At 45.0% G+C, this 25,047-nt stretch overlaps 1 protein-coding gene across 14 annotated transcripts in view; it reads right to left on the bottom strand.

The window, feature by feature from the left end:
- Positions 1 to 93: 93 nt before the first annotated feature.
- CELF1 (CUGBP Elav-like family member 1) overlaps positions 94 to 25,047 on the bottom strand; it is a 50,197-nt gene continuing 25,243 nt past the window's right edge. The window contains exons 3-16 of one of the 14 annotated variants that reach the window (XM_066583307.1): positions 21,397 to 21,487; positions 20,748 to 20,935; positions 19,827 to 19,909; positions 18,810 to 18,858; positions 17,635 to 17,769; positions 17,458 to 17,537; positions 16,152 to 16,313; positions 15,418 to 15,520; positions 15,064 to 15,192; positions 10,731 to 10,841; positions 10,340 to 10,525; positions 8,418 to 8,576; positions 8,067 to 8,233; positions 94 to 4,260 (exon numbers count right to left, since the gene is read on the bottom strand). In XM_066583307.1, coding sequence (XP_066439404.1) covers positions 8,106 to 8,233; positions 8,418 to 8,576; positions 10,340 to 10,525; positions 10,731 to 10,841; positions 15,064 to 15,192; positions 15,418 to 15,520; positions 16,152 to 16,313; positions 17,458 to 17,537; positions 17,635 to 17,769; positions 18,810 to 18,858; positions 19,827 to 19,909; positions 20,748 to 20,935; positions 21,397 to 21,467 — 1,584 coding nt within the window. In that variant the 5' untranslated portion in view covers positions 21,468 to 21,487 and the 3' untranslated portion in view covers positions 94 to 4,260; positions 8,067 to 8,105. The remainder of the gene's footprint in view (positions 4,261 to 8,066; positions 8,234 to 8,417; positions 8,577 to 10,339; positions 10,526 to 10,730; positions 10,842 to 15,063; positions 15,193 to 15,417; positions 15,521 to 16,151; positions 16,314 to 17,457; positions 17,538 to 17,634; positions 17,770 to 18,809; positions 18,859 to 19,826; positions 19,910 to 20,747; positions 20,936 to 21,396; positions 21,488 to 25,047) is intronic. The other 13 variants (XM_066583309.1, XM_066583312.1, XM_066583314.1 and 10 more) reach the window with 13 other exon arrangements.

Here is a 25,047-nt window from a genome sequence, read left to right as displayed (position 1 = left end):
CGTTCCTCCCCGCTCTCCCCCCGAATCTTTAGAGACGCTCATCTCCATTTTTAACCCATGCTACTCCAATGAAATAAAGCAGACCACACGCTGTCTTCTCAAACAATTTAATAGCAAACAAACAAAGGAAGGTACCACACTGTTTACAAAATGACTTCTAGTCGGTTTTGTGTCTGTGTATGTGTGTGCACAATTAAAACATTTTGTAAATACCCGGAAGGAAGGAGGGAGGTGGGGTAAGGGGTGGGGGGGGTGGAAGAAAGAAAAAGCTTACAAAGGGTTAATCATTTAATACAAACACGCTGGCTTCAAACTTGGAGAACTCTTTAATCCACAAACTTTGCGATCAGCTATGCAGTAGTGGTTACTTTTTTTTTATATTTATTTTTAGATCCTTTCTCCTCTTAAACCATTAAAGAAAAAAATTTATATTTTTCTACATTTTACAATAAACAACTTCACACAGGAAAAAAATTTTTTTTAAACAAAATGAGAAAACAAAAAAAAAAAACAAAACACAACTACATTTTTGCTTTGCAAATCAGAAAAAAAAAAACACAGAAAAACTCAAGACAATTAAGAAAAAAAAAAAGCATCTGTGAGGAAGGGAGAGTGGAGATTTGATGAGTCCTGTCACGGCAGCACAGAAGGACAACTTGGTCAAATAGTGGCAATTTTTTCTTTTTTTTGTTTTTTTCTTTTTTTGACTTCACATTGTGAAATAAATCACTTTACATTGTATATTTTTTTTTCCTAGTAGAAAAAGGCAAAAAAACTGTACAAAATCCTAGTGTTAACTACAATCAGTTTGTACCAATATAAAAGCCCACAGGTTTGTCTCCAAAAGATTTTTTTTTTTTTCAAATTTTTTTTTTTTTAAACTTTATATAGAATTATTCACAAAAAGCAGGCAGATATTAGGAAGGCAGAGGTAACGTTATGGCAAGGCATAAAGTCACCACAGAACTTATAGATAGTTTGTTTTTTATTATCTCTTGTCATTTAAAAAGTAGTCAGAAGAAAAGCCCATTTGGCATTTGTTTGCTCTCTCGGGTTTATGGTGTCCATGATTGAGAGCTTCTCCCGGTCAAGACACAGGTTGTGAGGATGTAGAGAAGGAGTGGCTTCCCTTCTGAGCCGGGCTTCGCCGGCCCTGCGTTGGGCTGTGTGTTGAGACTGCGCTGGGCGATTTCTGCCTCGTAAGTACAAATAAAACGTAAAAGGCGGAGCTTCCGGTTCGCGAGCTCCGGGATGTGCACTTATTTACTCATGGAGCGGGGGTTATACCCTGTGGACAAAAGCAGCACCAAAGGGAACACTAGGAGGTTATTCCTGGTGATCGGGAATGCTTCAGAGGCTCTCATTCCCAAAATGCTTCTAAACATGACCGCTGGCCAGACCTGTACGTGGAAACCATAGTATGGGTATATAGATGTGAAGACGCAGCGCATGGCCTTACTGCCGAGCATTTCCACCGCATGCAAAGTAAATGGTAAGTCTGTGAACAAGGCAATCAGAATACGCAGAACCCCTCTGTCTGGTATTAGTGAATAGGGCTATGCTGCAGTAGCCAGGAGACAAGAGTGGCGCCGTTTCTGGATAAACGCATATACAACGCACCTAAGCAGTTGTCTCCTGTCAAGTTGTTAACATACCTTAAAGGGGTGTTGGACAACCTGCTCCATACGGACAACAGAAGTCAGGTGATCACAGCAGGCAGAGGCCGCGGCGACGCTGCCCGTTCTCCTGGCATCAGCGCCGCCAGGAGTTTGAAACTGTGATAGTGAAGCCTCCAATTGGCTATAGCAGTCGCCTGAATTCCGCTGCCAGTACAGATTGGGATTGTCGTGGGACCCGCTGCACCATTTCACAGGGGGGAGAGTATAGCTTTTTTTTGGTTATTTTTTTGCATGGGTAGCCATTAAAAAAAAAAATGAAAAAGTTGAATAACCCTTTTACATTTGGAACAACTAATATCACCAGCAAAGATATTCTGGTGATAGAGAGACGTAAAGTTACATGTATTCGTTGTGGATGATCTGCATCAAAATTTGTGCGCAGATTGGGACCTTGGAATTCGCTGACGGCGTTGCAATGGACGAGGAGGAGAAAATCTGAGCCTTTCCGCAACAAATCCGGCAGCATGAATCTCAGAATCGCAGCATGACCCTCTTCCACAGCAGACTTTTTCCGCTGCAAGTGAATGGAGTTTATTAAATACACCATTCACTTACATTGTGTTGTGGAAATTTGGTGTGAAATCCACAAAATGTAAATCGGCCCAACACAGCCAAACTAGATACGTCAGGGAAAAGTGTAATGTTAGCTGCGATACCGATATATTGGCCGTCTTTCCTTGACTTAACATTAAAGGTGATTACGGGGGAACAGAGAGGGAGACAAGTCAAGGACCAATTTGGGATTTATTTTCTGCAAGAGTGGAAATGCTCCTCATGGTTTGTTCACTTGGCGAACTTTCCACGGCGGATTTCACCTTAAAAAAAAAAAAAGGTGACAAAATCCGTTGATTTCTGTCGCCGATCTACACGTGGATATTGCCCCGTCTATGGGCAGATTCCATGCGCAGAGTTCTGATGCCATTAAACACTCGTTTCAGTGTTAGAACTACGCATGCAGAATTTGCCTAGAAGCAGAGCAAAATTCAACTGCAGATCCGTGCCAAAAACTATGGAGGAAAGCCACTGATTAGGATGCGGGATTTGGAGGCGAATTTTGACACGGGATTCCACCATTTGAACATATGCTTACGGATGCGTTCACACATGCAGCTGAAAAAATCCACAGCAAATCCACACCATTCCATGTGAATCCATGGCAGATTTTGCCCTCTGATCTGAATTCAAATTGAAGGGGTAAAACATGCAGCAGATCTGTGCCCAATTTTGAGGATTCTTTTCGGCACATCTGCTACGTGTGAACGCACCCCGACGAGTCAGAATCTGGTCACGTGGTTTGTTATAACAGACCTTGGATACTTGATTGTGGACTGGAGGATTTCACAGTGGCCAAGAATGACAACCCTATAGAAAGGCTCAAAAAAAAGAAAAAAAATTAGTAGAATCGGCACTGCTTTGTATCAATGAACAATTATGTCACATTTACGGTGCCAACCACAAAATGCCGCACTGTCATAAGACAGCGAGATTACCCTGCAAGTTCGGGGCAAGAAGCCACAGCGCAGCCTGAACACACAGAGATACCTTGTACTGCACATCTAAACAAATGTTAAAGGAACCACAAATTAAAAGGACACGGCTAAACACTTGTGTTTTTTTTTTTCCTTTTAAAAAAAAAAGTTTTTACACCCCTGCTTTGCACTTTTACCTCTAAAAAACACAAAAATAAACCAGCTCAGTGAGCCGCACATGGGGTTATTGAAATTTGCTGAGCAGTGATGAAAAAAAATACGACAGAGGACAAGGCAGAAATATATATCATTTTTGGCACAATCTATTGAATGAAGAAGAATTATTATTTTTTTTTTTACAAAAACAGTCACATTCTGCTATACAGACGGCTTCTTAAAACAAAAGATGCTGCACCCCCAACGGGAAAATTCTATATCATGAAAATGGGCTGAGCCGAATCCAAGATTCAGGGGAGGGGGTAAAGCTTAAGAATATAAACAAAGTAAACGAGGGGGTCAATACACAAACAAGCCACTTGCAGACAGCAAAATGTGACTGCCTTTCAGATTCCAAAAATTTAGGTAAAAAATAAAACAAAATCAGACCCCCCCACCCCCCGTACAGAGGAGATACAGACTGAATTTGGTTGGTAGAAACACAACAGAAAAAAAAAAAAAAAGGACAAATATTAAACAGTGTGCCAGATAGGCCTGCTCAAAAGATTAGGTACAAAGTATCATCCGAAAAATTAAGTGGTTATTTTTTATGAATTTCTAGAAAAATAGATATATAATTTTCTTTTTTTTTTTTAATAATAATAATCAAATGCAAGATTTAAATATTGTGTCCCTCTTCGCAGTCTTTGTAGCAAAGCCAGTTTGGCAACACGCAAGAAAAACATACAGAGAAAAAAAACAAAAACAAATACACAACATGGTAAAAAAATACAACACATTAGCATCAAAAACAAAAAAAAAAGTCAAAAACACAAGTTCAGAGGTGAGAGTTCAAGCATCAAAGAAGCTGAAGAAACAAGGATTTGGACGATGTACTTGAACGCCACACCGACATGCTTTAGAGGCACAATGATGGACAAATGGCAGGAAGGGATCTAGAAAACAAAAACAAACCAGAGAAAAACAGGGAGAAGCACTGAGTTACACAACGCAATACATCAAATCACAGAGAGACACACACAGCCGGGCGCCAGGGCCCGGCTCAGTAGACATGCAGAGGACACGGAGGACCTTCCTGAAAAAGGTCCTGGGTGTCTTTAAAGAAGGGAGAACAACGAAATGTCACACACGCATGTAACACAGAACTGTGAGAGGGGCTGGGAGGGACACAACACCCGACAGACATGAAATTAGAGACTAGAATCACCATGCAAAAAAAGAAAAAAAAGTAGAATGAGTCAGCCCAGCAACCCACATGGACACAACGGGACAGGAGCGGCAGTATGGAGACCGACAGAACCCAAAACCGCTCCATGTAAACTATGGGCTTCTGTGGTCACATTGACTAGCACCTCCAAGACATCTACGCTCGATGGAAAACATTACAGAAACTTAACTGAGATGACCTAAAAAAAAAAAAAACACCAAAAAAACAAACCCCATTTCACTATTGCCCGACACACCGCTATTAAAGCAGAGACTTTTTTTTTTATTGTGCCACTCTTATCACAAGTACAGTGATGATCCCGCAGCTTTCCACGGAGCCGGGGATGAATTATTTTAGCTTTTTTTTTGGCAAGAATTCATGTGTATTTAAATTTTTTTTTTTTTTAAAGCAGTCAGCATCTGAACTCCGGTTTTCAGGCTCCTCCTACAGAACGTTAGGGTTGCTTGGGTCGCTGACGTAAGGGTTGACATTTGGGTAACGGTTAGGGATTTGGTGAAGAGGCTGTGGGATACAAACATCAGAGGGGCCAAAGATCATGGGGTGATCGTGTGGTCTCAAACAACAAGATGGGACTTTTGTGGGGTCTCCACTTGCACTACAACTCCAGATTTAGCTAAGTTTAAGGTTTGGCAGTGTCCATAGAAGTTGCAGCCAAGCACTCGGGCCCCAAAAAGGTGGAGATACAAATCGTGTGGTTTTACAGGAGGGATTGTATGTCTGAAGTTACTGCGCTGCCCGGTTTTCAGGACAAGACTTTGTCCTGGGACTGAAGTTCTATTACCTGCTGCCGTTGGTCTTCGGTGCCGATTCTCTAATCCACCAGTTGCAGGTCCCAATCTTCAGACTACCTAATCCCCACGGTGCATTAGTAACGTTAGACTACAAATGCTCTGATCATGTGATCAGCCATGGCCAATGAAAGTATCTTGCAATGGCAACCTTGGGTAACTGAAAATAAGGGTCCCCAACCTGCAGATCAGGGGGACATCTGCAGAGAACGCAGCAGGTAATAGATCCTTCCCCTTTGGTTCCAAGGCAACTTTGTCCTGAAACAGGAGGGCTGTATTAAAGTCAACAGTCGGGGTGCAAGCATGTTTTTATATGGAGCAGTTGCTCCAGTAGATGAGAACGTATCCACAAGACTGACGCTTGTCTGCTTTGCCTTTACACAGGCCGATTCAGACTAGAGATGAAATGGTCGCTTATACGGCTCTGAAGGTGACCCTCCAGTCCTGGACAAACAGATGACTTCACCGCTTCTCCTCCCAGCTGATTCACACTGTGCGTTAGTAGTCTAAGACACTACACACTGCTCTGATTGGCTGGTACAGCCCATATGAGCAGCACTGGCCAATCAGAGAAGTGTGAATGGTGTGGCCATCTTTGATTGTCCAGGAACGAAGGCTTTAATGCAGAGCCTGAGGGGGGCAGTGAAAGATGCACGATTTCAACCTAGTCCTAACCGTATCGGTTCTGCCCAGTGAGTTCTATTGGTTACTGTAGTAGAGGGGAAACGGATTCTCTTTGGCATTGTCCGATTCCCTGTGTCATGCACTGCCCCGTCAGGACTGGCACTTGGCACGGTTGAGACATACAGTAGAAGTGTGGGGTTTTTTTGGGGTGCATTCACATGTTGCGGACTTGCTGCAGATTTCATCCGTTTTAAGTCAAATTAGTGTGTAATCTGCTGCAGATCTGCGCAGTGTGAACGCACCCTTTAAATCCATTTTCCCCATTTGTTTTCAGACACCATTTTAGCGCCTTGTAGCTCGTTTCTTTGTGGCTGTCTGTTACGCTGAAAGGCCTTCAAAAGAAGCCTAGACAGGAGCGCTGAAAACCGGAGCCGAGAGACTGTGGTGGTAAACAGTAAACTTTTTGAGCAAAAATAGTTTTAAAAATACTGACAAAAATCAGGAAGAGACCAGTTTTTTTGTTTTTCACATTTATATCCCGGACCGACGCCTCAGCCGGGCGACCTTTTCTATGTCCCCTCCCCCGCACATCGTATGTTGTGTACTAAAACACGATGTAGAATAATCTGTATAAAAACACAAAATAAAGTTGCCATCTTCCGAATTCTACAAAATCTCTTCCCAGTGAAATAATTTAGGCAATAAATATTGCTCACTCATCCAAGCTGTATAAAACCTCTATAAAAATAGAAATGACATTCTAAAACAGGCTTTGTTTTCCTTCAATTGTCTTTTTCGGTTTTGATTTTTTTTTTTTATACACGTGTATAAAAGTTTATATCAGGAGCCTGGAAGCCTCTATATGTTTCACATTATACCAAATCAAAAACTTTTTTTTTGAAAACACATTTTTTTTTTTTATCTCTGAGTATACATTATTCAAGTTTTAGCAGTTCATCTTCGTCATGTAAGTCACGATACATGTATGTAGGTATGCACGCGAGTACATACACACACAGGCACATGAAATACTCATCTATTCTACTACACAACACCGGACGCCAGTCCATGAACTTCCGAGAGGAGCAGCAGCCTGTCACACTCGATGCCCCGCTTGCCATGATTGGCAAGAAAACAAAACAAAAAAAAAAAAAAAAACTTACCGGTAAACATAAATAGGCTGGTAAACAAAGAAAAAAATAACCAGGCCTTAAAAATAAAACCGCTTATCGTATTGCATTGTGGTAACAGTTGCTGATACAAGTATCCTGCGAGTTTGCGCTGCAGTCATGACACAGACGCACTGCGTTGGCTCCAGCTTATATGATGAGTATACGAAAAGTGTACGACCTGCAACAAGTTTAAAAGGCGAACCGTCACCAGTAATTAATGGACTGAACCCATCGGAAAACCCAACTTTCGGTCCACCCCGAAATGCTTCATTTGCATGCAGTTCCCTTTAAAATGAATGACATGGCGGCCCGAGTTGTGACACTTCATACGAACAGCAGCCATGTAAACAAAAAATTAGGAATGAGGACTGCAGCAACATGAAAAAAAAAAACAAAAAAAAACATGTTTATGTGTCGTACCGCAAAAAACAAAAAATAAATAAAAATAAATACGCTAGATACGTGCAGCTTCGGTGATTGTGGGTTGTGACGCTGCGGAGTAAATGGCAAGTGGAGCAGTGAGCAGACGTTCTATAGGTTTTTCTGAACCTGTTCAGTGCCAGAAAAACCGGCCGCTCGTTCTCGCCTTTTCCAGGGGTTCTGGTGTTGGGACATTCACACACATTTGTACAAACACAGCAAAGTCCAAATAATATTAAATCGCAATAATAATAAAAATCACTGATATGGCACCTAAACTCCAAAATAAAACACTTGGAACAAGTAGTACAAGCTGTTCTTCCATATGAAGCAAAAATTCACAACAAAAAGTTGTACCCAGAGTCTTTAGGAGGGAAAGAGGCTTCTGGCGTTAAGCACACGTAGATGCTTTGGGGGGCTGCTGAAAAGACAGCATAGTCTGTGCTCCTTACTAAGTGCTCTCCTCCAGCTTACACATCCTGGTCTTGGCCTTTCCATCCCACACTTACCAGAACATCCTTCTCGCTCACTTCCCAGGGCAGTACAGTTCAGTAGGGTTTGCTGTCGTTCTTGGAGCGTTTTAGTTGAACTTTCAGACGTTTCATTCCGATCTGAAAGCCGTTCATGGACTGGATAGCAGCCTGAGCGGAAACTGGATTGTCGTAGCTTACGAAACCTGATCGGGGTAAGCACAGCGGCGGTTGGGGGGGGGGGGGGGGGGGAGACAGGAGAAGAAGAAAAAAAAAAAGACTTAAGACGTGGTCTGATAGTCTAAGACTACTGGTTTCCAGCACGTAGCTCTCAGATGTTGCAGCACCCGGAGAGCTACGGGATGGAGACAATACGACAGGGAATCTTACCAAAACATTTGCTGAGGTTCGTTTGTTTATCAATGAAAACTTTGGCAGACACAACATTTCCAAATGGCATGAACATCTGCAGGATGTCTTGGTCACCGAACTCCTGGGGCAAGTGGTATATAAAGAGGTTTGCTCCCTCTGGGCCTGTGATCCAAAGAACTATTAGTTAGTTAGACGAGAGAGCAAATAGGAAACACAATGGTTATATACATCACTGATGCTGTCTATTTCTGACACTGGTTGGGCTTGGTTCAATAAAAATCAAAGGCGCTTACTAGAGATGAGCGAGTATACTCGCTAAGGCACATTACTCGAGCGAGTAGTGCCTTAGCCGAGTATCTGCCCGCTCGTCTCTAAAGATTCGGGGAGTGGCGGGGGAGAGCGGGGAGGAACGGAGGGGAGATCTCTCTCTCCCCCCCCACAACTCACCTGTCACCCGCGCCGGCCCCCGAATCTTTAGAGACGAGCGGGGAGATACTCAGCTAAAGCACTACTCGCTCGAGTAATGTGCCTTAGTGAGTATACTCGCTCATCTCTAGCGTTTACCCATTACGTAAAATTGCTTCACATCCACTCTGTACTTTCCCAGTTGCTACTGACCAGGACCAGGGGCTGCTGCAGCCAATCACTGGCCACATAGTAACCTCCTGTAGAAGTCAAATGCCCTGGGCAGCAGCAAAAAGGAAAGCACAGAGTGGATGTGAAGCAGTAATGGAAAAACCATCTTAAAATAGAAAGATGTACAAAGCAAAATGCGCCAGAATTCTAGCTCGGGGCTCGATCACATCTGCGCTTTTGTTTTCGGTTTTGCTGTTCGGTCTGAGAAGCAGCCAAATGGAGAACAGTTCTGTTTCACGTTCCGTTGATTTCGGAGTGAACTGACGTGCTTCAGTTCAGCTCGATTTCAGTTTTCTACACGGAGCTAATGGCCCGCTCTGCGGCGCTATTGTTTCTGGGAAAAAACGGGAAGTCAAACGAAAATATTTACTCTGTTTTTACAATATAGTCAAAAGTGAACAGAACCAAAAACGCAAAGGTTTTGGTCTGGCTCAGCTTTTTAATGTCCATTTAAACGGATCAGCTTAAGTGAACGAACGTAAAAGGTTAAAGAGACAAAAGAATAAAAAACGGATCCGTTAAAAGTTAATGGAAACCACCTGGTAGAAGCTCGCCGTTTTTGCAATGGATCAGTCTAATGAATCTAATAAAAAAATGGAAACGGTTTTCGTTTGAATTCCATTTTGCTTTCTGATATTCTATATATAATTTTATGTACTTTTTAAAACCGATCAGTACAAAACCGAAATCGACTCGCTGATGTGAACGAGCACTGAACTGTGCAAAAAAAGTTGCAGGACATGCCATGCGCAAGTTTCCTAACACTTTACACCTCACTAAACTTGGAACAAGTGTCTAGAAATGCGATAAGTCAAATGTGTCAGATTAATGGTGTGCAACATTATGGCGCAAAATAGTGGTATAAAGTAGGCCAGCCAAGAGGTGGCGTACAGAGGAGATGAGCGTCTGACATGTCTAGCAAGATGCACAAACTTCATCATAGAGCTTGCCATGGTCATACATTTGGCGCAGTCTTTCTCATCTAGCTGTATTTAATAAAATTTCCCTAAAGTCTCAAAAAAAAAAAAAAAAAAAAAAAAAAAAGAAGCAAAACCCCACTAGTACCTCTTCTCTCTCCCTCAGCCATATAGCATAGAGGACTAGCTGTAACTTGCTATATTAGTCTACATGACTTAGACGAGTCTATCAGCGAGAGCCCCTCAGTGTTCAGAACACGGCGATCACCACAATTATTTTGCTTCTGTAGGGGATCCGCCAATCACCAACCAATATTGAGTGGTATTCTATCTTTGCTGTAAACTGACAGCACCCTACACAAAGGCCGTGCCAGCAGTAACACTTACCTTCCTTCTGACTGCCTGCAGCTCCCAGGCCCTGCTGTGATAACAGGCTCTGGTTGTAGAGCGAGGGCAGCGCCGCTGCTGCATACTGCTGGATTCCAGAGTAAGCTTGGCTCAGGGCTTCCATTGTGCTGCCAGTGCCATTTGAAAGACCACTGCTGCCCAGACCACCATTTAAAGCAGCCATACCTATTAAAAGGAAAGTATCCAAAGTTAGAATCGAACCACAGCAGGTGGTCAAATCTGCCTTTACCATGGATTTCATTCTTGCATTACAATTTTGATGCAAATCTGGACATTTCATCATGAAAAGTGAAGCTAAGGAGTTCTGGGGTCCAGGAACATTGGTGCCCTGAAGTACTATAGAGCTACATGGAGCATACGTTGTATTTACCTGCTAAAGAACCGACATTGAGACCTGCAGTGGCACCGGCTAAGGTCTGTAGAGCTCCGAGAGACGCCATGGGGTTGACTGATGAACTGTTATTTGAACTAGGGGATGAACCTGGCAAAAGGGGTAAACCAAAGGAAAAAAGAACGCATAACGGTTAGCTTTCTAGATCATATGTCATTTCATGAGTGGGGAGAAGTTAAAGGGGGTTTTCCAGTTTTAAACTATTGATAGCCTATCCTGAGAGCAAGTCATAAGGAAATTGGCAGGGGTCTATTGCTTGGGATGCCCTGTTGATCAGCTGTTTACCAGGCCAGCATGCAGACAGCACTGTTCTTACTGAAGTGGCCAGGTTCGGTACTGTAGGCAAAGCTGCCCTTCGTTTAAATGGGAACTTGGTCTGCAATACCAAGCCTGGCCACTACAGTAAGAACGGAGCTGTCTGCTTTCTGCAGAAATCAGCTCAGTTTACAAGTGCACCAGGTCAGCAAACAGATGCTTAGCGGGGGGGGGGGGGGGGGGGGCTAGGCAATGGAACCCCGCCAATCTACTATTGATAGACCATCAATAGTTTACAACCGACAACCCCTTAGAAAATGAATACGATTTTCATCCACCATGCCCCAATCAACCACAGGGCAATGCTACTGGCATACTAATTCTCCGTTGCTATGCCAACCATAACTAATTTCTATATTGAAATACTAAACCATATAACTCAATCAAGTACAAAACAGTTTGTTTCCTGTCACAGAATGAGGCACTACCCAGAAGCCTGCATCTAATGGACCGCAGGGCATCCTATGCGACCAAAATGGTTACTGCGCTTTTAAAACAACGTGTGAATCTGATAGACCCCCGTTAGGGTAACTAGCGAAAGTGCAAATCAATTTTTTTACCTAAAATAACAATCTTGTACAAAAAACAAAAACACAACTCCTCTAAAGCGCTGGCCACTAGGGGGGGGGGGGGGGGGGGTCTCTTGTTTTTAATTTGCTGTCCACTCCTGTTAAGTGATGCCAATCTCCAGTAACAGATAACAAGACTAAGAACAGTAAGTAGAGGACAGTGTTCTGTGCTGCCCATAAAACCCTATTGAGAAGGGAGGAAACGACAGAAGGAAAGACTCACAGATGCGGCTGCTGCTATTAGTAAGTGATTTACTGTGTTACAGCTACTGAAATCACAGCTGCACTGCTAGGTACTACTGTACACTGTCCTCCATGATGCAGTTATTCTGTATGTTATAGAGGTAGAGAGCAGAATCTGCAGTTTCCTCTATGTACAGTGCATAGAACACATAACAGGCTCCTCACACCAGTTCAGAGAGAATTAGAGATACAGCCTGCAGAGGGAATACACCACATAAGTCAATGGTGTTCTTCCTCATGTAAACACGGCAGCTTACTGTGAAAAGTCATTTGAAAGTGTAGGTACTCTTTAAGCCATTGAAATAAAAATGACAACTTCCTCCTCTGCACGTGTTTTCCTTTTAAAAGGATGCAATCCGTTATTTTGGGATGTAGCCCCTTTTAATATTAAAGCCTTAATCCACTTAACCCTTTCCAATCCAATTTGTATTATGGTTTTCCTAGGGGGCTTACTCTTTTTCTGACGTTCTACAACGGCGCTATATGCTGGCTAAAGCCAGTACTGCATGAGGTGACACGTTGGATAGGCTCCGACAGCAGAGAGGCTGGCAATATACAATAAGAGAACCCCGACGGACATTTTCAACATCAGAGATGTACAGCCTTAAATCATAATGTCTTTACAGGTCAGACAGTGGATTAAAAAGGGTTAATACCCCCTAATGTCACATTAACACTCCAGGGGTCCAGGAAACAGATACAGAGACTGCTTTTGATAGAAACCGTTAAATTAAGAAGAACCCCTCAGTGACCATAGTGTGTACACGTAATAGGGAGCTGCTTAACCCTTTCCAATCCACTGTCTGACATCTGAAGACATTCTGATTGAAGGCTGTACAGCTCCGATGTCGAAAGACATCCGGCAGGGTATTACTGTATATTACTGGCTGTTCTGTTGTCGGGGGCCTCTCCAGCATGTCCCCTACCGTAGTACTGGCTCTAGCCAGCAGATGGCACCATGGTATAATGTCAGAAAGAGAAAGCCCCCTAGGAAACCCTGAATCCAAAATTGGATTGCAAAGGATTAATGGAGTTGCCCCACAAAAGAACTTATCTATTCTCCACAGGGCAGGTATGTGGATCTGTGGAGGGTCTAACCATTGGAACTTCCAGCGATCACAAGGTCGGCATTCTCTGAATTAATGCAGCGAGGGTCAAATGTGCACACCGACTCCATTCATCCACAATCCCATATGCCTGGAGTGGCAGAATTCATGCACATAGGAGACACAGGACCACTATTGTGATTGTTGGGGGTCCCGGCAGTTGGACCCCACAAATTAGATACTTACCAGATAAAATTATTTTTGTGGAGCCCACCAATCATTTTCCCACGCCTCAGCTTCCTGAACCCCATGTGATATAGTAGTGGGTATTAGGTTTACTGCAGCTACCATGTACCCAGGATGCTGCTTAGGACCCTTGTTGGGCCAACCTAGCCAGTTTTCTGTGGTCTGAATTGTGAATTACTAACCACGTCAGTCCCCTGATTAGCTGAATTTTCCAAGCAGCGCTTTCTAGAATTCTTCACCGTTTGTTGTGCTTTTATGTTACGGCATATGAGGGTTTCCTTAGTGATAAGGTTCAATCCGATGCTGCCCTTTTCAATGCGGACACTCTGGTAATTTTGAGGGTATGGTGGTGCCTATGGCTTCCAGGCAGAGACTGGCATATCAGCCTGTAAGGAACACTTCTACATCATATACAAGCCTAAACCACATTTGGAAAACCATTACAAGCCAGGTTTTAGGTTTAGTAGAGTGCATACAAGATAGCCCCTTGTAATGCAGAAAACAGAAGATCCCGTATAACGGTATGTTCACATGTCGCTGATTTGCTGTAGATTTTGTCACACATTTTGTTAGGCTGGGGTCACACGGGGCGTATTCCCGGCGGAAATTCCACGGTTTGGCCGCAGCCAAAAGCGCGAGATTTCCGCCGGCAGAACCGCCGCGGAAAAACCCACGGCGGCTTTGAAGCAGCCCGGGCGCTCACTCTTCCGCTGCGGCCGGCGCTCCCATAGAGGAGAGCGCGGCTGCGGCGGAAAGAAAAGAAAAATAGGACATGCTGCATATTCTGAAGCTGTGGCTGCTGTCGCCGAAGCTGCGGTTTCAGCCGGACTTACCGCAGTGGATTGGCCGTCCTGTGTGGACGAGATTTCTGAGAAATCTCATCCACATGGCTGGCTAATCCCGAGATTAGCGGCCGCAGGCCGATTTGCCGCAGCGAAATTCCGCGGCAAATCCGCCCTGTGTGAATGCAGCCTAACAAATCTGCAAGTGTCATATCTCTGCTGCGGATTTGCCCCAAAATCTGCGCCAATCTGCCAAAAAAATCTTTACTTTACAAAATTATATAAAAAAAAATAGGATTAATTCACTTATCCCTACAAAGCTCAGGGCACTGCAATATATCTTGTACATGTATTGTTACAAGGGGTTTGTCCCACCACAGAGAGTTATCCCCTATCCAAATGGTAGATCATAACTAGCTGATTGGTGGCAGTCTGACTGCTGGGACCCTGCTGATCCCGAGATTTGAACCCCAGCATGTTCTGAAGTACTGGCAGTGGAGGCCAACTGCATGGCGGTCCCATTGAAGTGAAGGGACTGGAGGCATGCATGCATGGCCGCCACCGCTGACCACACTTCAGGATGCGTTAGGGTCTCAGACTCCCATTAAACAGCAAGTCATTCCTTCTCCTTCAGAGAGGGGATAATGTGCGGTGTTGGAAAGAACCCTTTTAAAAGCTCTTCCCATCTTATAAAGTGATGCTACGTTGACAGGAGATGCTCTCACTTTATGGTTGGTGGGGGTCCGCCCCGTAGGACCCTTGGCGACCCTGAGAATGAAGGTGCGTTAGCGCTGCAGCACCTCAGTCATCTGCTGTGCAAGGGAACTGCTACACAGCCCAATACAAGTAAATAAAGGCCTGCGGCAAACCACTTGCGCGGTCCCCCACCCATCCACTCTACTGGACGAGGCAAAACAGAACACAAATATCCAACATTGAGTATAATTTCCTTTAACACGGACGTTCTCAATTCAGTCTCATAAGTGCAGATCTGGAAGTATAAACCTTTCTGCCCCCAGACTGAACCGATACCTTCCCCTGCAATACAAAACGTCAAAACGCTTGTCCTGAAATGAACACAAACAGTTCGCAGAAAACATGTGCAGCTCACCAGAACTGGTCAAGACGCTGAGGGGACTGCTGGATGTAGTAAGTGCCGAGCCTGCACTTTGCGGGTTCTGTGTAACGCTGGCAGCTGCTGCTAAAGCTGCCAAGTTCTGTATCTGCATGGCACTGAGTCCTGTAACACGCAACACAGGCATGAGAACGCCACATGTGCATCAGCCAATATGATCACGTCTAATTTTTTTTTAATTTAAATCAAATTTTTCATCTTTTAAGAAAAGGAGACGGCACATGTTGATTGTGACTGATAACGAAATGCTGACATTCTTAACATACGAGAAGTTTTAAAAAGCAATATAAATAAAAAAAAGTTAAAGAAAAAAAAAAAAGTGGCACACACCTGATGTTCTCCCCGTGGTGTACTCACCTCCCATGGGATGGAGGCCACTTAGGGAGTTGAGGTTGCTGGAGGAGGCTGTCTGTTGGAGGAGCTGCAAATAAAGCTAGACATTACACCAAAACAAAACAAGAAGGAGAGTGAGGGCTTGTTCCGGTCTGGGGAGAAAATGTATCACACCACAGATATCCACGGGGTGCACAACGGGAGATTGAGTGAGTGGGAAGGGCCGGGTGAGTTAGAACACCACCATCACAAAAGAGAAAAAAAAATTATATTTTCACTGCAAAAAGGTTAAGCGATACCAAGCCACCACACTGTACGGACTGCTGATCCCTGCTGGAGAGTGAGCTGAACGCTCGGAACTGCAACGTGGAAGTCAAAGAAATCAGACTGCCCATTCTAAACAAGCTCTACTTTGTTTAGATAAATGGAAAATGCTGTTCTTTTGGATACTCCGAATTAGGGAGAAGCGATTTGCTTCTTTGCCTGTAGGCCGGCTAAGAAGCCTGTTTTTAAGATATTGTTACGGATCCTGCACATTGAACTGTGTGCATAAGAGTGGACTGAAAGAAGTGCAACTAACGTCGCTTAGTTCTTGATGCTCAGCTCAAATTAAGGCAGAAGAATCTGAGCAGTCCGTCCTTACTTCACCAAGAGAAGGTGGTATTGCTCTGCCACCGAGGTTTCACAAAACCAAAGTGGAGAAAAATCAAACCTGGTGAGGTGAAACTTACTGCTAAGTACTGTGGTGCCAGACTGTTAAGTCCCGCGAGGTTCCCCCAGACAGAGGCTGCATTAATTTGCTGCATCTGTTGCTGGAGTTGTTGTGCCATTCGTTTCTGTTCTTTGTCTTTCTGGGTGTCTGCAAACTTGACGACGATTGGAGAGGAACATCCCTGCAAGATAAAAAAGGCCCAGTGTGAAAACCCAAAACAATAGCATTGCATAAACCAGGTCTGATCAAACCTAAAGTCAGGTCTAGGGGGCGACGACGACATGCTTCAAGGAGAGATCCACATGCAAGAGGCTGGCTTTACAAGTCACTAGAGGTTTTATCCTTCTTGTAGTCAGAATAGAGATACCCCTGCCTAAGGCACCACAAAACAACTTATGGTGCCGGGTGCTGCATTTTATTTTTATACTCGCCTGCTGCTTGGTTCCCACAAAGGATAAAAATCTCACTCTTCAGTCTGCCATGAACGTGCTCTCCCATAAACTTGTATAAGTTAGTTTATGGTGCTTTAGGCCCCCTGCACACTGGCGGAAATTCTGCAGCAGAATTTCCGCCTGTGTCCGCTTGCATAGGTTTGCATTGCAAAACGCAATCCCATGCACACAGCAACGATTTGTCCGCATGAAGACACACGCGGAAAACAAATCGCAGCAGGTTCTATTTCTGTGCGGGTCTCGCAGAGGCCCACACAGAAATGCCAGTAGTAACAGGCCGGCTCCGCTCTGCGCACGCGCCAGCTGGCGCATAGCAGAGACTGAAGATTCCGGGAATGGGTGAGCCGCAGGCCTCTGCAGGGGCACGGGTCTGCATCCCGATCCGGCCGTCTGCAAGCGGCCTTAGGCAGGTGACCGGTTCCCTTTGAAGTAGACCTGCCATGAGAAAAAAAATCAGCAGGCTGGTTAAATGGCTCTGCAGTTAGGGCCCCACTGAATCTTTCACGTGGGTGGCTCCCATCGCTCAATCTTAGTGGGTTGACAAAAAAAAATCTGTCAAAAAGTCTGACGACATCAATGAGGAGGTGGGTACAGCTCACTTTAAAAAGTTGGGTGCCAGAAGAGCCCATCTGGGCAAAGGAAGGAGAGTTTCACAACTGTAGAGCCATACAGTCAGCCCCACTGATTCTATTTGATTATGACGAGTCTTCTTTAAATAAATGCATTTTCGTTTGCGGTAGTATTTATACGTGCTGCAAAGAAAAACACAAAACTGTTTTGTGGTACAGAAATGGCGCAGAGAAATGTTAAATATGCACCAGGAGTTTTGCTGGTGCATACAGCAAACAGAACTGCAAGATTCTCAGGACTCACCTCCATGGTTTGTGCTTGGTGCATGGCTTTGATTGCATTCTGTGCCATAGATCTGGTTGTAAATGTGATGAATGCACAACCTGCAAAGTAGCAAAAACAGAAATCAGTTACAGACTGTCCAAAAGACCAAGTTACAAAACGTGCATGACATGCACTCAGTCTATTACTCATGGATACCTCTGCTCAACCCATCAGGTCCCCGCAGGATTCTGCATTCCTCTATCTGCCCAAACTGAGAGAACATAACCCGGATATCGTTTTCATTACACTTCTTGGACACCATGCCAATAAACAACTTTCTGTCTTCAACAGCTACACAAAAAAAAAAAAGAAAAAAAAAGTGCCTCAGTTGAAGAAAACAGAGGATTGGATTCTATAACGACCCTTTTAAAGAACCAACATAATGGCAAGCAACAGCTGGTATTAATCAATGACAACACTAGTGTGTATGGTGGGGGGGGGGGGGGGGGGGGGGGGGGGGGGAGAACTCAACTTCCCCCAGATAGATGATGTTGGGGAAAAGAAGAATCAGGGATGTTGAACGTCAATGTCCAAGCCTTTAGTTCCCATAAGAGATAAACAATCATCAGAGTTGTCTGCAGCTTGAAGGGGGGTCTCCGAGACTCTTTGGATTTTTTCTATCGATGAACTGTCCTCAGGACAGCATAGCAGTATATGATCGGCTGGGCTCCACCGCTCAAGAGACTCCTTTCAGTTGATTCCTGGTGCCACTGTCATTATGGAAGGCATAGGAAGCACTGACCATATTGCAGCGCAAAGTTTGGTATTACAGGCAAGCTCCCGTTGTGCTATGGTCAGCACTACTATCCAGAGTGATGGATGTCAGCTGATCGGTGGAGATCCCGCGGGGCAGACCCTCGCCAATCATCAAAAAAATATCCAAGACGCCTCGGACCACCATTCTAATTCCATAGACATACCGAAAGTTCATGTGTATGCGGGAGCTGGGGGGAAACTGCCATCAGACGAACGAACGTCCGTCTGACAGATGTTGAAGGTGTATGAATGGCTCAATAGGACGGTGCAACTAAACATTTAGGTCCATGTATTCTACAATTAGCTAGAACTGTTGTAAATATGTGATCTAAGTGGTGGGGGCATCAAGTTTACATTTAAAATGACTCAAAGGAAGAAATGCTACATGCAACTACCACCATACTGAAAAGGACAGGACAGCACAAGCAACTGCAACAGACCACAAGTAATAAGCTTATAGCAGCGCTGTATCTGCTTCACACGGGGGGAGAGAAACTAAAGTGTGGATGACAACTTAATAGCCCTGAAAGTGCAAAAAGCCCAGGCAACATCTTTCTCAGAACTAAGTGACATACCGTTATTCTTCTCACTGTCGGCCGGCTTCATCTGTATCGGATGATGCATCTGGACACAAATCAAGAGGCCATTAAACCAATTAGCTGCGAGAGTAGAACTATCAGGACTGCAAATGATCTATTAGGGTCTGATCACATCTCATTTTCTGGAAAGCTCCCAGTACAGACAGTGAACGTATCCTTTATATGGGTAAGTATGCGTCAGAATACTATGTTATTGGTGTTTATCGTGGAGGTCCCTAACCTTTTATACTTTGTGAACCGTATTCAACTAACTGCTGGTCAGGAATCACATTCTAGTCAAATATGTGAATATATTAAATGTGAAGAAATACAAAATAGTGAACTTTACAATCTGTAAATAAATATTTCAGTTTCATATCTGACACATCAATATTACACTAATCAAACTATCAGCGTTCTGGGGATTGGATAACACTGTAAAAATGTTAGTGGATGTCATAATAGCAAATGAATACATATGGTCTTCATTTATAGCAGCGGGTCATCACCTTTGAACCTCAAATTATGTTATGGGGCTCAAATGAGGATTCACCAGGGAGTGGCATTTCCAATGCACTGGGCACTGCGTTCCATTGCTGTGTTCCCGCAAAACTGGCTCGCAGGGTTACTCTTTTCAGGCTGCTATTCATATCTATGGGAGAGCGCGCAGTCAGTGCCGGCTGAAACGAGTGGCGCTGTGTGCATGCACACCTTTGTGGGGACACAGCGCTTGAACGGCTCATCAGGTGAGTAGGACACACCACTCCCTGGACTCCCCCATTCCATCACCTTCAAGCTCAACAACAGGTTATGGGACTCAAAGGCGATGACAGATTCCCTATGCTTGCACAGTAAACTACACAGGAAGGGGGTCATGAGCCACATGTGGCTCCCATGCCACTGCTGTATACAAAGGCGCAGTCTTCTACACCCATTTATACAGAGGGACACAGTACATACAAAAAAGCTACAGAAGAATATAGCGTCACTCGGTGCAACTCCTAGTGTACTCACCCCAGGAAGAATCTTCATATTGTGCAATGCATTCTGTGCTTCTAATGCAGCCTTGCGCGTATAGAAAGTAATAAAACAGCATCCTAAGAGGCAAGAAACAAAAGTAGTAAATAAGAAATGACAAATCTGGGTCAAATTGCAAAGGTCTGCGTGCTCGTGTATACAGAACGATTATCGTTCAGTCTATCGCTGCTTCACGCAAAACTGAATCATTGTAAACACCGAGTGACGGAACGCCGAGCGATCATTTGTTTATGCATGCATTTAAAAAAAAGATGATCGGTCCATGTAAACCGTTCATTTAAGAATGACTGGCTGTTTATTGTGAATAGAGGCGGGCTTCCGGAAGAGATCTCCGGCACGCTCCGCCTCCATTCCCTGAACGACTGTCCCATGTAAAAGGACCCTTGGGGCTCGTTCATTTTTGCGCTGTTTAATTCAGTTTTCCGGCGAACAGCAGCAAAACTAGAGGTGCCGCATCTAAAAACGGAACCTATAGACTATCACTTGTTCCGTTTCGCAGCCGCTTTGCAATCCAGCCATTTCATCCTGGATTTCTGCAGAAATCTGCATTGGAGCCTCTGACACAGATGTGAACGAAGCCTTATGCAGCTCTTCCATTGCATGCAAGTAGAGATGAGCGAGTATACTTGCTAAGGCACATTACTCGAGCGAGTAGTGCCTTAGCCCAGTATTTCCCCGCTCGTCTCTAAAGATTCGGGAGCCGGCACGGGGCACAGGTGTGTTGCGGGGAAGGGGGCGAGAGGGAGGGAGAGATCTCCCCTCAGTTCCTCCCCGCTCTCCCCCGCCCGAAAGAACATTTCAATAACTTTGCAGTCAACTAAAAACTACAGTGGCGACCGTCCGGCACCTACTGATGCCAACCCCCCCCCCCCCCCCTCATCTAGCAGAAAGGTTCACCTTTACTCTGTGGAGGATTCTGGCTTCTGTCTCGCAGGACATTAATTTCATACACTGCGCCGTACTGTTCGAATAGCTCCCTCAATTCTTTCTCTGACCAGCTGCGAGGAACCTGTCCCACGAACATCTTGATGGAATCTGGATCCGGATGGTCTGGATGATCCATGGTGCCATTCATCTTCTTGGATCTAAAATGAGCAACGCTAGTTGTTACTAGTGATTCATACGGGGACGTAGCCAGCAGTAACCAAAAAGAAAAAAAAAAACAACAAACACTGTACGGAAGTTAAAAGTACACTTAAGAGTTAACGAAAAGCTCCAAAATCAGGAGTTAATCCGGTGTTATGTACAGAACGAACAGCACACACAGGAATGTGAATATCACCACGATCCAAAAAAATAAAAAACGGCTGGCTTCAGAAGATTAAGACGTCTACACTTAGAGCATCGACCACTCACAACCATGAACCCAGAAGACAGGTGGAGGTGATGTTTAGCGGATTTTTAAAAAAAGGTGACAACACACAGAATCATTGACAAAAAAAAAAAAAAATAGTGACAAGGAGCAGATTTCACGAAAGGCAAAAAATTAAATAAAAGCAGCGATACCTCTCGGATCTGCGGAATGAGACGGCTCAAAAACACTTACACAGGACTGGAATTCAGAGAGCAATGATCCACCATCATCTCGGGCAGGAAATCAAGTTTAAATGAAGCCATGGTCTGTCTAATTAGCCCCCCTGGAATAAACACAAGCAGACAGAGCTCAACTCCGCCCAGACAAGCTCGGAGAACAGATGAAGACACTACAGGGAGCAGGACAAGAGGAACATAGCACAGACTTATCCCGGAGAACAGACACTATACGAGGGGAGAGACGACAAGCGGAGTCCTCGGCGAACCCAGCATTGGACAAGACAGACAGAATGGACTGGGAGAGGCACAGGGGGTGCAATAAAAAGTTTGTGTTACCATGTGAAGGGAGGCTCAGCTCGGGGCACAATGAAAATGCTGATGCACGGAGCTTGTTTTGTGTGTTTTTCCCTGGCGAAGCATTACTGAGTGCAGCATCAGATAAACAGAATGTCAGATCAATAGAGATAGGGGCGAGTGACAGAGCGGAATGAAATAAAACACCCGCTCCGGCCGGCCGGGGTTGTTGGAAGCATCACCTAACTGCACACAATCCAGACCTGCCCCACATGTATTCCCGAGGAGCTCCGTTACAGGATATCCTGCTGCACTACAAACAAGGAGAGCCGTGAACCCGCATGCAAACCGTTAACGTCTGCTTTGTGCAGGGGACTGGACAAAGGAACATAAAAAAAAATTAAAGAAAAACATTCCATCTTAGCCGCACACTTTTGAGTATTAATGGGTTGTCCTACTTCTAGCGGTTTGGCTCCATACACTGCACAGTGGCTGGGGTTGGTACTGCAGGCAAAATCCTATTGAAGTGAATGGGCCTGCAGTACCAACCCAGGCCATTGTGCAATGAACGGAGCACAATAGCTAGAAGTAGGACGACATCTTTGAAAGGTGCCGATACCCTTACTTGCTAATGTCAGCCAAACGTGACCACTTCTGAGAAACGAATATGCAAGTGGGAGTGTCATACGGCAAGTGTCAGGAAAAAGAAGCAACGCTGAATATAATACATGCCCCATCCCTTGTTCTCACAGGAGGTAAGCTGCTGCCAGAAGATCAGGCAGAGGCGTACTGCTGAGCCGAGCGTGCATGTGTACAGGCGGATCATCAAGAGGGATCACTCTTGCACAGCTTAGACTTTTGGGCAGAGGGAAGTAGCTTTCTTTGGTCCATCACCCCAAAAGAGGACCATGGACTTGGACCAGGCATGAACAACCTGCGGCTGGAGATTACAGTCAGCTCAAGGACAGATTCACGCGAGCGCATTTGCTAACAAACAATTTGCGCATGTAATAGAATCCATTGATCCATTAATGAATGGGAGCAGGGTTGCAATTTTTTTTTGCGCACGCCCATTTTGAAAAAGCACAAGCAAATACACCTTCGCCCGTGTGAATCTGACCTAAAAGACCTTTTACACTGCAAGATAAATTGGAACGAGCGTGACGAGCGGTGAAGTAGTGATGGCGCAACGTTGGCTCGGCATGCATTCACACCGAATTGGGTAGATTGGATCGCTCATTGGCACGTAACCGCACCTCTTGGCGCCCCTTCTCCCGCTGCTTTCTAGTCCGCAAATAGTTAGGACACCTGCTTATATGAACGGCTTTACAGCAGGAAACGTTAGGCCCGCATGCAAGATTCGATCAGCGAGAAACTAATGATTGACTGCTCATCGCTCTGTAGCTGCGCACGTTTACACCTAACAATTATCAAGCAAAGAGAATGCTGTGATTGGCTCAGGACCGCAGCCTCAGCCAATCACAGCCGGCGCTCGATTAGCCAATCACAACCATTCAATGAGGTAATTCACTGCAGCCCTGAGCCAATCACAGCATTCTTTTGCTAGAGGCGGGGTATCCAACCCATGTTACCAGGAAGAGAATGCTCCGTCACCGCTGAGGACGACCCCGAAGACTGCCGGAGCGCCTGGAGAGCAGCGAGAGGGATGGGAATGGCACCAGCGAGGCAAGTTTTAAGACATCACCCGAAAATAAGACCCTGTGCCTCTTCGGAGCAAAAATAAAAAAAAGTGTCAAAAGTTTCAATTAGTGGGAGTTTGAGTGCCGAGACCCGTTGACCACTGTGCACCTTCGACTGTCATCGTTGCATGTTGGCGCCTCCTGCCTATTGAAGACAGACGTATAGAGGTCTATAGAAGTCTGTGTCTGTTTTCGCAGCACCCAACAGACGATGCCAGCTGAAGGGGGCAAGGGCTTACTGCGAGTGTGGCAGCCCCCTTATTTCAGTGATCAGCAGGGCTCTCCGCACCCGGATCCTAACTGAGCAAAAACTTTTGACAAGTTGAAAGTTCTTTAAAAGTGCAGTTACTTCACGTTTTATTGAGACCCTTGGCACCGATCTGACCCGACGATGTGGCCCTTGGAGCAGAGAAGGTTGTGCACCCCGGCATTAGATCAGCCGCATGACTATTCTAATAAAAACAACTTTATAGGAGAACTTTCAGAAGGGACAAGGGTTAAAACGAGAGACAAACAAGGACCCTTGGGGCACCTGCATTGTGGTCTCTGCTTGGCCAACTGTAAGAGTCATACTTATGTAAAGCGCGATACACGAGCTGTATCCTCGCAAAGTTGTGCGGAAACAGATTCCAAACTTTTATAGCCAACAGCATAACAAGACCGCAGCAATACAACCCACCCAATCTCCAGGGCTTCAGAGGGGGCTGGACGTTCTCCTACATCCACTAATGCATGGGGTCTCGGAAAGGGTCTCTTTGCAGAATGGGACCTCACAGGTTTTTAGCCCGACCATTCCCTGTCTCTTGCAAGCAGTGTGTGGACAACTGAATTGAGTAACGCTATGACTGTCAGGCGCATGTATTGCTTTAAAAGTGCATGTCTCATGATGCCAACCCTCGCCCATATGACCTATCGGGGTATATAGATATAGTGGTGGGTCCCCTGCTCAGAACCAGCCTGGCAGACACCTTCAGTCCTTGAATTACAATGGCAGCCATGAGGCGACAGCAAGAAAAATGCCAAGCTGGCCAAAACTACTGTCTGCCACAAGGGGGCGCTGATCGCATCACAGAAGGCGTTAGTTGGGCGATCTAGCGTAAAGTCCATTCAGCTTTTTTGGGACTTACCTTTGTGCAACTAAAATGTACATTATTCTACTAAAAGCGACAGAAATACATCCAAAACACGTTGGGGATATAAAAGTGCTGAAAGCCAGCCAAGTTACTAAAACTCCACAAGTGTCCGGCGTAGTAGTGCATACGGAAGTATCGCCGTCCATGAAACAAGCTGTGAAGTATCCTGAACCTGCCTTAGGCACACAACACTCCAGATAACAATAGAAGGACTCGCTCAAGGAGGACAACACCTTCTTGAAAGTCAACGGAGTAACTTAGGGCACCTTTTATACGGGACGCCCAACGACTGGCTACTTGCTCGGGTTGCCCCACGTAAACACGGCCACCAACCGGGTGACAAGCGATTATTCACTCGTTACTTGGTTTCAGACTACTTAAACTCCCCCCCCCCCCCCCCCCAAAAAAAAACTGTCCTTGGACGATGACAAGTCGCCCGATGTAACGGCATACTCGGTTATATTCGGATTAATTGGCGCGGAATCTCTTCTCGGAACGTTTTGTAGCAGGACTAATAATGAACGGTTCTAGCTCGGT

This window comes from Eleutherodactylus coqui, chromosome 11, assembly GCF_035609145.1.
Source record: "Eleutherodactylus coqui strain aEleCoq1 chromosome 11, aEleCoq1.hap1, whole genome shotgun sequence".
Taxonomy (NCBI): Eukaryota; Metazoa; Chordata; class Amphibia; order Anura; family Eleutherodactylidae; genus Eleutherodactylus; species Eleutherodactylus coqui.
Note: the sequence above shows the minus strand (reverse complement) of the source record. Positions and strands in the feature narration are given on the sequence as shown.